Consider the following 17792-nt stretch of genomic DNA (forward strand, 5'->3'; position numbering starts at 1 on the left):
ATATTCAACTTGTTTTTCCCCTTCCTTTCGGCACACCTAAACTGCCTGCCCCAACAAAACATTTTCCTGTCCCCACCCCTTGCCACACATACCCAGTAGTCCATTGGCAGGTCACAGAAAATTGAGGTACACGTATGATGGACATGAGAAGGATTGGGCAATAGTACTTGATATATGAGAGGGAGAAAAACCCACAAAACTTGTTCCAAAATTCAAAACATGAAACTGCGGGAAAATGTAAGTCTGCTTGACATACAAACTAATGGCAGTAGGCTCTCTCCCTGTCTGTCAGATGGAAAAACACAAAAGACTTTCTTTCCAATTGGGACAGGTTGAATCCTGGAGGCCTGGGGCTGGCCCCACACATGCTAATAACAGAGCTGAGGTTACTGAAAGGCTGGGGGGAAGTCCTATTGAACCATTTCATCTTAACATAAGTTGGAGGAGAGTTAATTGGGCAAAGGACAGTTTAGCAATTTGCTTGATGGGGAATAACATGAGATGATTGTTTTTCCTTTGTAGGAGGGTGTTCATTACCTAGGCCCAACTCAAGAATTTTGAGAACTCTTGTTGTAGCTATCCCATGCTCACGAACCTCAGATAGGAACTGTGGTAAGGGCTTGTATTAGTCTGTTCTCATGCTGTTATGAAGGAATACCCAAGACTGGGTAATTTATAAAGAAAAGAGGTTTCATTGGCACAGTTGCTCACGGCTAGGGAAGCCTCAGGAAACTTACAATCATGGTGGAAGGCACCTCTTCACAGGGCAGCAGGAGAGAACCAATGTCAGCAGGGGAAATGGCAGGCACTTATGAAACGGTCAGATCTAATGAAAACTGTCACTATCATGAGAACAGCATGGGGGAAATTACCTCCCATGATTTGATTAAATTACCTCCCACTGGGTCCCTCCCACGACATGTGGGGATTATGGGGATTACAATTCAAGATGAGATTTGGGTGGGGACACAGCCATACCATATCAGGGCTGTTCCAGCAGGTCTGGGTTACCCTGGCGTGGAGCAACTCCAGGCAGTAGGGGGGATTTTGAGAAGGTCTAGTGTGCCTCTGGGGCAGCTGTTTTCCAATACTTGTTTATACTTGGCAGCCTTCAGGACTTCCAGCCCCCTGATAGATGCGGAAAGCAGATCCCTCTGGAACAGACTCCAATATTGGAAATAAATGTACATCCATGGGAGATTGCCCAAATTAAGTATGGCACTCCTAAATAAGCCATTAAAAAGGATAGGGGCCAGGGGCTGTGGCTCACGCCTATAATCTCAGTGCTTTGGGAGGCTGAGGTTAGAGAATCACTGGAGGACAGGAGTTTGAGACCAGCCTTAGCAACATAGTGAGACCTCCATCTCTACCACAAAAATAAATAAATAAATAAATAAAAAGGATAGGATAGGATAGAGGTTTATTTGTCTTTCTAAGACAGAGAGTAAGAGTAGCCACTTTCTTTTTTTTAAATTTATTTTTATTTTTATTTTTTTCTTGAGAGAGAATCTCACTCTGTTGCTGAGGCTGGAGTGCCGTGGCATTACCTCGGCTCACTGCAGCCTCCGCCTCCTGGGTCCAAGCAATTCTCCTGCCTCAGCCTCCCGAGTAGCTGGGATTACAGGTGCACACCACCATGCCTGTCTAATGTTTGTGTCTTTCGTAGAGACAGGGTTTCACCATGTTGGCCAGGCTGGTCTCAAAGTCCTGACTTCAAGTGATCTGCTTGCCTTGGCCTCACAAAGTGATGGGATTGCAGACATGAGTCTCCACACCTGGCTGAAAATTTTATTTTTTCAATTATAATAGAGACAGGGTCTTGCCATGTTGCCCAGGCTGGTCTTAAACACCTGGGCTCAGGCAGTCCTCCCGCCTTGGCCTCCCAAAGTGCTGAGATTATAGATAAGCATGCACCACCATACCTGGCCTTATGTTTGTTTTTCTTTTTTTTTTTTTTTCTGAGAAGGAGTCTCCCTCTGTCCCCCAGGCTGGAGTGCAGTGGCACGATCTCGGCTCACTGCAAGCTCCACCTCCCGTGTTCATGCCATTCTCCTGCCTCAGCCTTGAGAGTAGCTGGGACTACAGGCGCCCGCAACCATACCCGGCTAATTTTTTGTATTTTTAGTAGAGACGGAGTTTCACCATGTTAGCCAGGATGGTCTCGATCTCCTGACCTCGTGATCTGCCCATCTTGGCCTCCCAAAGTGCTGGGATTACAGGCATGAGCCACTGTGCCTGGTCATGTTTGTTTTTCTTAAATTTTTTTTGTTTGTTTGTTACTGTTTTTTGTTTGTGGGGTTTTTTTTTTGCCTTTTCTTTTCCTTCCTTCCTTCCTTCCCCCTTCCCTTCCCTTCCCTTCCCTTCCCTTCCCTTCCCTTCCCTTCCCTTCCCTTCCCTTCCCTTCCCTTTCCTTTCCTTTCCTTTCTTTCTTTTTTTTTTTTTTTTTTTTTTTTTTTTTTTGAGGCGGAGTCTCGCTCTGTCTCCCGGACTGGAGTGCAGTGGCGGATCTCAGCTCACTGCAAGCTCCGCCTCCCGGGTTTACGCCATTCTCCTGCCTCAGCCTCCCGAGTAGCTGGGACTACAGGCGCCCGCCACCTCGCCCAGCTAGTTTTTGTATTTTTAGTAGAGACGGGGTTTCACCGTGTTAGCCAGGATGGTCTCGATCTCCTGACCTCGTGATCCGCCCGTCTCGGCCTCCCAAAGTGCTGGGATTACAGGCTTGAGCCACCGCGCCCGGCCCTCTTTCTTTTTTTTTGAGACAGAGTCTTGATCTTGTTGCCCAGGCTGGAGTACAGTGGCACAATCTCAGTTCACTGTAACCTCCACCTCTGGGTTCAAGTGATTCTCCTGCCTCAGCCTCCCGAGTAGCTGGGATTACAGGCATACGCCACCACACCCAGCTAATTTTGTATTTTTAGTAGAGATGGGATTTCTCCATGTTGATCAGGCTGGTCTTGAACTCCTGACCTCAGGTGATCCGCCTGCCTCAGCCTCCCAAAATGCTGGGATTACAAGTGTGGGCCACTGCACCCAGCCATTTTTTAATAGAGGTGGGGTCTCACTATGTTATCGAGGCTGGACTCCTGGGCTCAGGCAATCCTCTCTGCTTGACCTCCCAAAGTGTTTGGATTACAGGGGTGAGCCATGGCGCCCAGCCCATCACAATTTTATTTTATTTATTTATTTATTTATTTATTTTTGAGATGGAGTCTCGCTCTGTAGCCCGGGCTGGAGTGCAGTGGCCGGATCTCAGCTTACTGCAAGCTCCGCCTCCCGGGTTTACGCCATTCTCCTGCCTCAGCCTCCCAAGTAGCTGGGACTACAGGCGCCCGCCACCTCGCCCGGCTAGATTTTTGTATTTTTTTAGTAGAGACGGGGTTTCACCGGGTTAGCCAGGATGGTCTCGATCTCCTGACCTCGTGATCCGCCCGTCTCGGCCTCCCAAAGTGCTGGGATTACAGGCTTGAGCCACCGCGCCCGGCCCCCATCACAATTTTAGATGTTCATCTTTGCTCCAGAAAAGCTAGTTTTAGGAATTTACCTTAAGAAAGAAAAAATAAGTGTGAATAGATGTACATATATGAAGTTTGCTGCAGTATTATTTAGAATAGCGTAATACTGGAAATAAATGTATACTGATAGGAGTTTGGGCATTTATAGTATGGTGTTCCTGAATAAGCCATTAAGCCGGGCGCGGTGGCTCAAACCTGTAATCCCAGCACTTTGGGAGGCAGAGGCGGGCAGATCACCAGGTCGGGAGATCGAGACCATCCTGGCTAACATGGTGAAACCTCGTCTCTGCTAAAAATACAAAAAAAAAAAAAAAAAAAAAAAAGCCGGGCGTGGTGGCAGGTGCCTGTAGTCCCAGCCACTTGGGAGGCTGAAGCAGGAGAATGGCGTGAACCCGGGAGGTGGAGCTCGCAGTGAGCTGAGATCACGCCACTGCACTCCAGCCTGGGTGACAGAGCGAGACTCTGTCTCAAAAATAAATAAATAAATAAACCATTAAAAGGGAAGTAGTACTGTGCTCGTATATTGACATGAAAAGCTATTATTTGAAAAAAATTACAGAAAATTAAAAGTTAAAAAAATTTTTTTTCATCATTGTGTCTGCAAAAAGAAAATATGTTTAAAAAATTGTATAGTCATGGTCGTTCACTCCTGTAATCTCAGCATTTTGGAAGGCCGAGGAGGGTAGATCATGAGGTCAAGATATCGAGACCATCCTGGCCAACATGGTGAAACCCCATCTCTACTAAAAATACAAAAAACTAGCCAGGTGTGGTGGTGTGCACCTGTAGTCCCAGCTACTTGGGAGGCTGAGGCAGGAGAATCGCTTGAACCCAGGAGGTGGAGGTTGCAGTGAGCCGAGATTGTGCCACTGCACTCCAGCCTGGTGACAGTGAGACTCTGTCTCAAAAAAAAAAAAAAAGTAATAATAATGATTTCGTATAGGACTAAAAACATGTAAAAGGAGTATATACTCCAAACAATAATGGTGGTTCCTCAGGGGTGAGGTTATGGGAAGGTCTTTGTTTTCTCTTTCTTTCTGTCTTTGACAAATATCACCTGCTATCAGAGAAACTAATAAAGATATTTTTGTTAAAAAATAAAAATATAGCCGGGCACGGTGGCTCATGCCTGTAATCCCAGCACTTTGGGAGGTTGAGGTGGGTGATCACCTGAGGTCAGGAGTTTAAGACAAGCCTGACCAACATGGAGAAACATCATCTCTACTAAAAATACAAAATTAGCTGGGTGTGGTGGCGCATGCCTGTAACCCCAGCTACTTAGGAGGCTGAGGCAGGAGAATCACTTGAACCAGGGAGGTGGAGGTTGCAGTGAGCTGAGATCACACCATTGCACTCCAGCCTGGGCAACAAGAGCAAAATTCCATCTCAAAAAAAGAAAAAAATAATACATATATATATGCAAAATGCATAGAGAAGCTTTATTATTATTCTCCTTTCATCAGTCTTCCCTCCTGCTTCAGCCTTTTTTTTCTTTTTTTTCTTTTTTTCTTTTTTTTTTTTTTTTTTTTTTTTTTTTTTTTTTTTTTTTTTTTTTTTTGAGACGGAGTCTCACTCTGTCGCCCGGGCTGGAGTGCAGTGGCCAGATCTCAGCTCACTGCAAGCTCCGTCTCCCGGGTTCCCGCCATTCTCCTGCCTCAGCCTCCCGAGTAGCTGGGACTACAGGTGCCCGCCACCTCACCCGGCTCGTTTTTTTGTATTTTTTTAGTAGAGACGGGGTTTCACTGTGTTAGCCAGGATGGTCTCGATCTCCTGACCTCGTGATCCGCCCGTCTCGGCCTCCCAAAGTGCTGGGATTACAGGCTTGAGCCACCGCGCCCGGCCAATTTTTCTTTTTTTCTATACAGAGTCTCGCTGTGTCCCCCAGTCTGGAGTGCAGTGGTGTGATCTTGGCTCAGTGCAACCTCCACCTCTTGGGTTCAAATGATTCTCCTGCTTCAGCCTCCCAAGTAGCTGAGATTACAGGTGTGTGACATCACACCCAGCTAATTTTTTGGTATTTTTAGTAGAAACGGGTTCCGCTATGTTGGTTGGGTGGGTCCCGCCATGTTGGTTGGGCGGGTCCTGAACTCATGACCTCAAGTGATCCGCCCACCCCAGCCTCCCAAAGTGCTGGGATTGCAGGTGTGAGCCACCGTGCTTGGCCTCTGCCCCTGCTTTCTGATATGACTGGTTCTCAACTCTGCCAGCACGTATTAGAATTATCTGGGAAGCTTTAAAAAACAGTAGTGCCTGAGCCCCACTCCGGAAGAATTGAATCTGGCTCCCTGGAGGTAGAGCTAGGCATTTATACTTTTTTTTTTTTTGAGACAGGGTCTTGCTTTGTGGCCCAGGCTGGAGTGCAGGGGCGCGATCTCCGCTGACCACAAGCTCCGCCGCCTCCCGGGTTCACGCCATTCTGCCTCAGCCTCCCGAGAAGCTGGGACTACAGGGGCCCGCCACCACGCCGGGCTAATTTTTTTGTATTTTTTGGTAGAGACGGGGTTTCACCATGTTTACCAGGATGGTCTCGATCTCCTGACCTCGTGATCCACCCGCCTCGGCCTCCCAAAGTGCTGGGATTACAGGTGTGAGCCACCGCGCCCAGCCGGCATTTATACTTTTTAAAAGCACCCCAGATGTTTCTAATATGCAGCCAGGATTGCAAACCACTGACTATAATTTCAAGGGCGTTAAACTTGAACAGGTCAAAATGACATGACATAAGTGTGTAACTAATTACATTCAGCCTCAATAACTGTTGCTAACTGATCCTGGTGGGTGTTGGTCATGGAAAATAGCTAGTTAGAGGAAGAAATTAAGTGTGAGATCAGAGGAAATTTCTTGTGGTGAGTTGGTATAACAGAGCAGAATAGGTCAGACTTGGGTTGCATCCTATTAATGCGGAACAGGCAAGCCCCAAAATTGGGGTTTAGCCTAGGAGGGTTCTTAGCATCACCCAGAAAGGAATTCAAGGGCCAGCCAGTGGTGTTAAATAGCAACTTTTATTGAAATAGCAGTGTGCAGCAGCAGCAGAGGTACTGCTCCTTGCAGGGTAGGGCTACCTCATAGGCAGTGTGCCCGAGTAGCCGCTCAGAGGCAGTTCTACAGTCACATTTATACACACTTTTAATTATATGCAAATTAAGGGGCGCTTTATGTAGAAAATTCTAGGAAAGGGGCAGTGACTTCTGGGAGTCGCCATGGCAATGGTAAACTGACAAGGTACACTGCTGGCAGTGTCTTATGGGAGGTGCTTCCCACCACACCTGTTTTAGTTAGTCCTCAATTTGGTCCGATGTCCCAGCCATTCCTCTGGAGTCAGGTACTGCCTCCTACCTCACTGTCACTTGGCCAACTTGGCCCAGTTACAATTGACTTCGGCCTCAGTTTCTTCTCTGTAAAATAGAAGCAATAAACCTACCGTGCAGGGTTGTGTGGATCACAGATAATGGATGCTAAATGCCTGCTAGGTCAGTTGGTAGGTGAAGGGCAACCCTTAGTAATAGCAAAGACCTTACTTTGAAGAACTTATTCTAAAGAGTGGTAACCGAGATGTGTCCCTATGATGACCTGCTCAGGCCCAAAATGAAGGAATCGCAGGAAGGGCCTGAGGAGGCAGCAGAGAGAGCAGTGGGGGCTTCTCTGCCTTCCAGAATTGACCAAGGCTGAATGTGAAACTTCTGTGGTCTCAAAGCCTCACCCCAGGGAAGAGGCCCTGTGGCCCTGAGGGAGGAGCTCTACACACACACACACACGCACACACACGCTGCTTGCAGAAGAGAAGGAGAAGCGGCTAGGGGACTCTACAAAAAAGAGGAAAGGAGAAAAAGAAGAGGACCTTTATTCTCTTTTGCCCCCGTGTGCCTGGGATGGAGATGCTTCTCCACCCAGCCTACGGCAAACCATCATTACAGTTCCCAAGTCCACCTTCAGCCACTGCGGAAAACATGGGACTTCTCTTGAAAATCAGGCTTAGAACACTGAAATATGTCCCACTTTCAGCATCAAAGAGGACATAATGGTAATCCTTTATTGAACTCAGCACTTCCCAGTTGATCTTGAGCATTTTGGAGTCCATTTAGGCTTCATAACAATCCTTCCAAGTGGCTGCAGCAGGAGACCTAGTTTCCAAAAGGGAAAACAGAACTGGCTCAAAGGACTAAGAGCTGGAGAGGGGCTGAACTAGGGCTCCAATCTTGATAGGACTCCAAGGCCAGGGAGTGCTTTTTCAAGACCACCAACGAGAGCTACCACTTTTTGGGTACATTCTCTGTGCGAGGAAAGTCCTGTAGTGGGTGTTCTATATAGGCTACATAATTTAATTTATTCCACTCCCCTCACAACTCTAAGCCATAGGAATGAGCAGGCCCACTTTACAGATGCTGGAAACAAGGCTTGACAAATGAAATGAGTTGTCCAGAGTCACAAAGCCTGTTGGTGGCAGAACTGCAACTTGGTCCTAGGACTGTTCACTTTGATTTCAGTTTTCTCCTTTTGCAGCGCTCCTTCGTAGCTGATGGCCACAGCTACCCAGTGGTACCTATTCTAGTTACTTACCTGTCCTTCATGACCTCGCCTAATCTCTTGGAATCTATTTACTTCTGTGTAAAATGGGGATAATAATATCTATGGTATAGGCTTGTAAGAATGACATAAGATCATTTTTGCAAAGTACATTGTAGATACATTTAAGTGTATCTGTATTTACAATATACTTTAGCTAGTGGTGATGAAGAGCCTGGGGTCAGAATGCTTAGGTTCAAATGATTTTAGCCATGTTATTTAACCTCTCTGTGCCTTAGTTTCCTTGTCTGTAGAATGGGGGTCTACCTACCTACCTCAGAGGGTCATTGTAAGGAGTAAGTAAAGTAACACAGGTGAAGGCTACACACAGTAAGTGCTCAATAAATACTAGCTACTATATATTATATATATGTGTGTGTATATATACACACACACACACTATAAGTTCTGTTCCTTGTACCCTTTTTGTTTATTTAGAGACAGGGTCTTACTCTCACCCAGGCTGGAGTACAGTGGTGCAATCTTGGCTTACTGCAATCTCCACCTCCTGAGCTCAAGTGATCCTCCTACCTTAGCCTCCCAAGTATCTGGGACTACAGGCACATGCCACCATGCCTGGCTAATTTTTGTAGAGACAGGGTCTTGCTCTATTTCCCAGACTGGTCTCAAACTCCTGGGCTCAAGCGATCTGCCTGCCTCTGCCTCCCAAAGTGCTCGGGTTATAGGCGGGAGCCGCCGCACCCAGCGCCTTATACCCTATTTAAGAATCCAATTTGTCCTGCAGTCCCCTGTACCATACTCTGCTTTTTCCCCAGTAACAGCTATCATCTTCTAAGATAATGCAATTAGCCACCTGCACTCCCTTTTACCACCCTCTACTTTCATTCTTTTTTCTTTTTTTCTTTTTTTTTTTTCAGAGAAAGGGTCTCATTCTGTCACTCAGGCTGCAGTGCAGTCATAGCTCACTGCAGTCTCAAACTCCTGGGTTCAAGAGATCCTATCCCCTTAACCTCCTGAGTAGTTGGGACTATAGGTGTGCACTATTATGCTTGGCTCATTTTAAAATTTTTTGTAGAGGCCGGGTGCGGTGGCTCACGCCTATAATCGCAGCACTTTGGGAGGCTGAGGTGGGTGGATCACGAGGTCAGGAGTTCAAGACCATCCTGGCCAACATGGTGAAACCCTCTCTCTACTAAAAATACAAAAATTAGCTGGGCATGGTGGCGTGTGTTTGTAATCCTGGCTACTTGGGAGACTAAGGCATGAGGATTGCTTGAACCAGGACCCGGGAGGCAGAGGTTGCAGTGAGCCGAGATTGCACCACTGCACTCCAGCCTGGGCTACAGAGCAAAACTGCCTCTCAAAAAAAAAAAAAATTTTTTTTGGTAGAGATAGGATCTTGCTATGCTGCCCAGGCTTCTACTTTCATTCTCCAACATAGCTTATCTGCCTATTTTTTTTTTGTTTTTGTTTTTTGAGACAGAGTCTCGCTCTATCGCCCAGGCTGGGGTACAGTGGCCTGATCTCAGCTCACTGCAAACTCAGCCTCCCGGGTTCACGCCATTCTCCTGCCTCAGCCTCTTGAGTATCTGGAACTACAGGCCGCCACCACAATGCCCGGCTAAAACGCCCGGCTAATTTTTTTGTATTTTTAGTAGAGATGGGGTTTCACCCTGTTAGCCAGGATGGTCTTGATCTCCTGACCTCGTGATCCGCCCGCCTCGGCCTCCCAAAGTGCTGGGATTACAGGCATGAGTCACCGCGCCTGGCCTTGTCTGCCTATTTTTATTGCTTATTGTCTGTCTCCCTTCAGGACAAGGATTTTGTCCTTCTCTTCAGAGGTATTCCCAGCACCTACAACAGTCCCTGGCTCATAGTAGCTGCACAATACATATTAGCTACTATAGTAAAGTCTACCTGACTACCCTATTTAATAGAATATTCCCCACACTTAATCTCAATTCCTGATTCTCTTTAACCAACGTTTTTGCCTTTTTTTTTGCAATAGTACTTATTGCCGTTTAAGACATTCTATAACTTATTATTTTGTAAGTCTCATGAAAGCAAGGGTTTTTGTATGTCTCCCCTCCCCTCCCCTCTCTCCTCTGTTTTCGTGACACAGAGTCTCGCTCTGTCTCCCAGGCTGGAGTGCAGTGGCCGGATCTCAGCTCACTGCAAGCTCCGCCTCCCAGGTTTATGCCATTCTCCTGCCTCAGCCTCCCAAGTAGCTGGGACTACAGGCGCCCGCCACCTCACCCGGCTAGTTTTTTTTTTTTTTTGTATTTTTAGTAGAGACGGGTTTCACCGTGTTAGCCAGGATGGTCTTGATCTCCTGACCTCGTGATCCGCCCGCCTTGGCCTCCCAAAGTGCTGGGATTACAGGCGTGAGCCACCGCGCCCGGCTGTAGGCTTTCTTATTCAGGTATCACCAACACCTAGGGCAGTGCCTGGCATACAGTAGGTAATTAATGGAGTGTTTGATGAGCGCATGAGACATGGTGTAGTGCCCATGGAAGTGGAGTCAGAAGGCCGCCTGCCGCTGCGGCAGAATTCCCGTGTGGCCTTCTCCCCCGGGGCCTCAGTTTCCCCTCGCAGTTCCGATCCTCTGGCCAGCGCTGGGGTGGAGCCGGCGGGGCCGTCGTGCCGCCCGTGGCCGCTAGGGACGCTGGTGCCCTCCCATCCCGCCCACTTCCCGGCCGGTCCGCCCCCAGCTAGAGAAGCCCCAGCCCGCGGTGTCCGATCCAGTTGCCCCGCGCCGGAGCCGACCCCGTAGCGCGCCATGGCCTGCTACATCTACCAGCTGCCCTCCTGGGTGCTGGACGACCTGTGCCGCAACATGGACACGCTCAGCGAGTGGGACTGGATGGAGTTCGGTAAGTATGGCCCGGGGTGGGGAGGGGGCCAGGGCGACTGGTGCCCCCAGCGATCCCGCCAGCCGCCAAGCTCCCTCGGGCATCCGGGTTAAGCGGGTCCCGATCCGAGGGCGTGCGAGGTGAGCCTCCTGGACTGGGCCCGCCGCGGACCTCGGCCCGTCACCTGAAGGTGCCGCGTGGTCTCTGAGGACGTCTATCGGGAGCCCTGTCGCCGAGCCGGGGCCGCCGCCACTGCGCTCTGAGTCCAGACAACGGTGGGTGCGGGGGCCCTCCTGTCACCGCTGCTGGCTCGATGACGGCCCCGGGTGGACATCCAGCCCACAACGGCGTGCGAAATGCGAGCCTCGACCCCGTCCTGCAGACAGCGCTGGCAAGTGCGCGGTGGCTTGGCGGCCCGGCCGAGCTGCAGAGGGTCTCTCAGGGACCACGGTGCTGTCACTCCTTGGTTTGTGTGGGTGTGTATGTGTTTAGTTTTAGTGTATATTAGAAGGATCTATTACTTAACATATATATATATATATATAGAAACGGAGTTTCGCTGTTGTCGCACAGGCTGGAGTGCAATGGCACGATCTCTGGCTCACTGCAACCTCCGCCTCTCGAGTTCTAGCGATTCTCCTTCCTTAGCCTCCCGAGTAGCTGAGATTACAGGCGATCGCCACCACCCCAATTAATTTTTTGTATTTGTAGTAGAGACGGGGTTTCACCATGTTGGCCAGGCTGGTCTGGAACTCTTGATCTCAGGTGATCCACCTGCTTCTACCTCCCAAAGTGCTGGGGTTACAGACGTGAGGCACTGCGCCCAGCGTATTTATCATATTTGTGATTAAATGTACGTTACCATTGTAGTTTAAAAATCAAATATTGGCCGGGCGCGGTGGCTCAAGCCTGTAATCCCAGCACTTTGGGAGGCCGAGACGGGCGGATCACGAGGTCAGGAGATCGAGACCATCCTGGCTAACACGGTGAAACCCTGTCTCTACCAAAAAATACAAAAAACTAGCCGGGCGAGGTGGCGGGCGCCTGTAGTCCCAGGTACTCGGAGGCTGAGGCAGGGGAATGGTGGGAACCCGGGAGGCGGAGCTTGCAGTGAGCTGAGATCTGGCCACTGCACTCCAGCCTGGGCAACAGAGCAAGACTCCGTCTCAAAAAAAAAAAATAATAAAATAAAATAAAATCAAATATTTACTTTTAGTATACATTTTTTTGATCACAGTATTTATGACTATAAACCTGTTTTGAGATCAGAACTAATAGGTTCAGTGTGTATAATGGGGCCTAAGCACAGGCACTTACTTTCACTCTATCGCAAGGTGCACAGTTCTAGATAATTCTGTGGGAAGGCACTCAGACATCCTCCATATGTTGTGTTTGTTGGTGCCTGACGGATGACTGGCGGAGAGGGCCATGGCCTCTGCTGGGGGGCTGCTTGCCTGTTGTCTCTGCTTTCCAAGTGGAGATCTGCATTCCAGACTCTTGCTGTATGACTTTGTGTCAGTTTCTTAACCTCTCTGAGCCTCAGCTTCTGAATCTGTATGTAAACTGGAGATGATAATTATAGCTTCTTCATAAAGTTGTGAGGAATGAAAATATTGTATAAGAGCACCAACACCTAAGTGTTAAATATTCTTTTTTAAAAATTTTTTTTTTATTTTTATTTTTGAGACGGTCTCATTTTGTGGCCCAGGCTGGAATGCAGTGGTGTGATCTCGACTCACTGCAGCTTCTGCCTCCTGGGTTCAAGTGATTCTCCTGCCTCAGCCTCCCGAGTAGCTGGGATTACAGGCAGTCGCCACCACACTCAGCTAATTTTTATGTTTTTAGTAGAGATGGGGTTTCACCATGTTGGCCAGGCTGGTCTTGAACTCCTGACCTCAGGTGATTTGCCCGCCTTGGCCTCCCAAAGTGCTGGGATTACAGGTGTGAGCCACTGCGCCTGGTCCTGGCTTCATTACTTTGAATATCTCCTGGGCAGTGGACAAACTTTGCGTGGGACTCCCTCTCATTTTTTCCACATTGGCCCAGCCCTCAGTTACAAATGCCAGAACAACTTCTGTTTCTAGGAAATTCAATTAGAAGGCACACCTATGACTTAACAACAACAAAAAAGCTTTATTGAGATATTCACATACCATAACATACACCTGTTTAAAGAGTACAATTTAGTGTCATTTAGTATATTCCCAGGGCTGTGTATCCATCTTCACAATCAATCTTAGAACATTTTAATCACCCCAAGAAGAAACTGTACCCCTTAACTGCCAATCCCTTCCTTCCATCTTCCCAAGTTTTAGACATTGCCTATTCTGGACATCTCATATAAATGGAACCATAATATATAGTGTTCTGTGACTGATGTATTTCAGCTAGCATAAGGTTCATCCATGTTGTAGCATGCATCAGTACTTAGTTTCCTCTTATTATAGGATAATGTTCCATGGTATGGATATACTGCATTTTATTCATTTATCAATTGTTAGGCATTGGGTTCCTTTCACTTTTGAGCCATTATGAATAGTGCTGCTGTGAACACTCACGTACAAGGTTTTGTGCAGTGGTGCAAACGTAGCTCACCGCAGCCTCAACCTCCTGGGCTCAAGTGATCGTCCTGTCTCCTGAGTAGCTGGGACTACAGGTGTGCACCGCCGTGCCCAGCTAACCTTTGTATTTTTTGTAGAGACAGGTTTCACCATGTTACCCAGACTGATCTTGAACTCTGGAGCTCAAGCCATCTGCCCATCTCAGTTTCCCAAATTGCTGGGATTATAGGTGTGAGCCACCGTGCCTGGCTTTATGTTTAACTATTTGAGGAGCTACCAGATGTTTTCTAAAGTGGTTAAACCACCAGTGTATGTGGATGACCATTTCTCCATATCCTTGTCAACATGTGTTCTTTTTTTTCTTTTTTTTTTTTTTCCTTTTTGAGACAGAGTCTCGCTCTGTTGCCTAGGCTGGAATGCAGTGGCATGATCTCGGCTCGCTACAACCTTAGCCTCCTGGGTTCAAGCGATTCTCGTGCCTCAGCCTCCCAAGCAGCTGGGATTACAGGCGTGAGCTACCATGCCTGACTAATTTTTGTATCTTTAGTAGAGATGGGGTTTCACCATGTTGGCCAGGCCGGTCTTGAACTCCTAACCTCAGGTGATCTTCCTGCCTCGGCCTCCCAAAGTGTTGGGATTACAGGCGTGAACCACTGTGCCTGGCCGGTGAAGTGGCGTCTTACTGTGGTTTGATTTGCATTTCCCTAATGACTAATGCTGTGGAGCATCTTTTCCTGTGCTTATTGGCCATTTGCACATCTTGTTTGGAGAATATCTCTGCGAGGCTTCCCACTGGGGTGGATATGATCTGAACACCTCGCCAGGCCTGTCGGCTCTGACACATCTGCCCAGTGCTGGCCTCTCTGACCTCCTCATCTTCCACACCCACTGTCACTCCCCCGCTCCAGCCACACTGATCTCCCTGGGCCAGACACAGGGTCTTTGCAGGTGCTGTTCCCTCCGCCTGGGACATTCTTCCCCCTGTGTTACCTGGGGCTAGATTTCTAGTCTATTAGTTTCCTCCTGCTGTAGTTACAGATTACTACAAAGTTGGTGGCCTATAACACCTCAAGTTTATTATCTCAGCATTCTGGAGGTCAGAAGTGCTAACTCAGGGCTGCTGTAGGGGTTTCCTTGCCTTGACTGGCTTCCTGAGGCCTGCAGCATCCTGTGGCTTGTGGCCCCTTCCTCCATCGTCAAAGCCACTGGTGTACATCATCACATCTGTCTCTGTGACCTCTGCTTCTACCGTCACCTCTTCTCTGAATCTGACATTCTGGCCTTCCCCTTACAGGGACCCTGGTAATTACCTTGGCCAGACCCAGATAATCCAGGATAATCTCATCTCAGAATCCTTAATTTAATCAAATCTGCAAAGTCCCTTTTGTCATGTAAGATACCATATTCACAGGTCTCGGGGCTTAGGATATGGATGCTTTCCAAGGGTATATTCTGTCTGTCATAGTCCTTCAGGTAAGCTCCCCTGGCACCTTCTTTGAAATCGAGAGGCCTTTCCTGCCCCTGTTCCTCTCTAGCCCATCACTGTGTTTCATTCCCCTCATTCCACTTCATGTTCTTTGATGTCCCCTCGTTCCTTAAGTGTTTCTGCCTGTCTCTTCTTATGGAGTGGAAGCACAGTGTGGGCAGGGGCCTTACCTGTCTAGTTTTTCACTCCTGTATTCCCAGAGCCTGGGCAGTGCCTAGCTAGAGGGCAGGTGCCAGAGTGAATGATGAGCTGCCAGGCCTTGGTGTGGTGAGGATGCAGACTGCCCCCTATTACACATTGGAGCTGGCCTGGAGCCTTTGGTCAGCCCCCTTCCCACACTGGATCACAGCCAGCCGTGCCCCCAGCCCACTGCTCCTCGCCTAGTACCAGCGCTCCGGTTCCTTCTTCAGCCAAATGAACGAGTGACTGTGATCGTCCCTTCAGTCCTAACAATTCTTGGCTTCCTGTGGGTCATTTTAGAAAGAAGACAGTCCCTCGGAGCTGATGGTGGTACTGGGAGAGTGTAGTGAGAACGCTAAAGTGATTCAGAAGATCCCGCAGCCATAGACAGACATGCTCTTTTGGACCCGACACTTGGCAGATAATCTGGCCACCCTGGTTCTTGTCTCTGTGATGGCAGCGGCCTCTGATGGGCTTTGCCTGACCCTGTGTAAGATGGGTTTCCTACAGCTTCAGCCCCAGGTGTGTGCAGCGGGGGCTCGACGCAGGGTGTCTTATGTGACCGCTCCCTGTCTCGTTCACTCATGCGTGTGCCAGCCTTTGTACACAGCCCTGCTTTGCCCCTGCCTGGCTGTGTGACGTCAGGTGGTGACTGTCTCTCTCCAAGCCTTTAGTTTCCTCATCCATGAAGCATCCTCACAGAGTTGCTGAGAGGCTTAGGAGACTTAGCTGGTTGTAAAGGGTCAAGTTAGGGCTTTCCTCATCCCCTACCCAGGGAGGGGTGTGGGCATTTGATTCTAAGATGGGTCATTTCAGAAGGCTGTGCCATTCCTGCTCTGGAGGACTTTGAAGATAGGCAACGTTTTCAACTGCCTCGGGTGAACTCCTGCAGGATTCAGGCACTCAAGAGTGATAGTCCCAGTACTGTTAACCATCAGGGATAAAAACATTTTCAGGCCAGGTGCAGTGGCTTACACCTCTAATTTCAAACACTTTGGGAGGCCAAGTGGGGAAAATTCTTGAAGCCAAGAATTTGAGACCAGCCTCGTGATCCGCCCGCCTTGGCCTCCCAAAGTGCTTGGATTACAAGTGTGAGCCACTGTGCCCAGCCTTTTTTTTTTTTTTTTTGAGATGGAGTCTCGCTCTGTTGCCCAGGCTGGAGTCCAATGACATGATCTCGGCTCATTGCAAACTCCACCTCCTGGGTTCAACTGATTCTCCTGCCTCAGCCTCCAGAGTAGCTAGGACTACAGGCGCATGCCACCATGCTCTGCTAATTTTTGCATTTTTAGTAGAGATGGGCTGGGCGCGGTGGCTCAGGCTATAAGCCCAGCACTTTGGGAGGCCAAGGTGGCTGGATCACGAGGTCAGGAGTTCGAAACCAGCCTGACCAAGATGGTGAAACTCTGTCTCTACTAAAAATACAAAAATTGGCTGGATGTGGTGGCTCATGCCTGTAATCCTAGCACTGTGGGAGGCTGAGGTGGGTGGATCACGAGATCAGGAGATTGAGACCATCCTGGCTAACACGGTGAAACCCCATCTCTACTAAAAATACAAAAAATTAGCTGGGCATGGTGGTGGGTGCCTGTAGTCCCAGCTACTTGGAGGCTGAGGCAAGAGAATGGCGTGAACCTGGGAGGCAGAGCTTGCAGTGAGTGGAGATCACGCCACTGCACTCCAGCCTGGGCGACAGAGCGAGACTCGGTCTCAAAAAAAAAAAAAAAAGAAATTAGTCAGGCAGGATGGTGCTTGTCTGTAATCCCAGCTGCTCAGAAGGCTGAGGCAGGAGAATCACTTAAACCTGGGAGGCGGAGGTTGTGGTGAGCCAAGATTGTGCCACTGCACTCCAGCCTGGGCAACAGAATGAGACTCTGTCTCAAAAAAAAAAAAAAATGTAGAGACGGGCTTTCATTATGTCGGCCAGGCTAGTCTCAAACTCCTGGCCTCAAGTGATCTGCCTGCCTCAGCCTCCCAAAGTGCTGAGATTATAGGCGTGAGCCACCGCATCTGGCCACAGAACAGGTTTTCATAGAGTATAGATAGTTTAACACTTATAGCTAATACTTATATCATGTTTATTTTGTGTCAAGCACTGTTCTGAGTGCTTCTGTACATGTAACTCGTCTAATCCTTGCAACAGTCTCTGAGGCAGGTGCAGCTATTATCCTTGTTTGACAGATGGGGAAAGTGAGGCTCAGGGAGAGATGAACACCTTCCCCAAACACACAGCAAGTAAGCAACAGAGACAGGATTTGAACCCAGGCCCCGAATCCCAATATCTGGCCTCTGAACCACCACTACTGTCCTGCTGACTTTAACACATGTTTTCGTATCTGTAGAAAAAGTCTGGAAGATTAGACACCAAAATACAACGGGTGGTGTCCTTAGAGTCCTCCAAGTGGTATGGTCATGGGGACTTTCATTTTCTTGTTTCTCAAATGTTCTACTATGACCAGGTATTACCGGTCCATGTTGAGAAAAAGACTTCGGACTTAGCAGGCCTTGGTAGTGACTCATCCCCTCAAGATCTCTATCACATCCTGACTCTAAAGGGTCTGGTTGAGACTGGATATGGTGGCTCATGCCTGTGATCCTAGCACTTTGGGAGGCTGAGGAGGGCGGATCACTTGAGTTCAGGAGTTTGAGACCAGCCTGGCCAAGATGGTGAAACCCC

The 17792-nt window shown here is 48.6% G+C and overlaps 1 protein-coding gene across 2 annotated transcripts in view; it reads left to right on the forward strand.

Moving 5' to 3' along the window:
- Positions 1 to 10719: 10719 nt before the first annotated feature.
- IRAK2 (interleukin 1 receptor associated kinase 2) overlaps positions 10720 to 17792 on the forward strand; it is a 79657-nt gene continuing 72584 nt past the window's right edge. The window contains exon 1 of one of the 2 annotated variants that reach the window (XM_033210652.1): positions 10720 to 10909. In XM_033210652.1, the coding sequence (XP_033066543.1) occupies positions 10816 to 10909 (94 nt within the window). In that variant the 5' untranslated portion in view covers positions 10720 to 10815. The remainder of the gene's footprint in view (positions 10910 to 17792) is intronic. The other variant, XM_033210651.1, reaches the window with a different exon arrangement.

Source organism: Trachypithecus francoisi, unplaced genomic scaffold (assembly GCF_009764315.1).
Source record: "Trachypithecus francoisi isolate TF-2019V2 unplaced genomic scaffold, Tfra_2.0 Lachesis_group0, whole genome shotgun sequence".
NCBI classification, from domain to species: Eukaryota; Metazoa; Chordata; class Mammalia; order Primates; family Cercopithecidae; genus Trachypithecus; species Trachypithecus francoisi.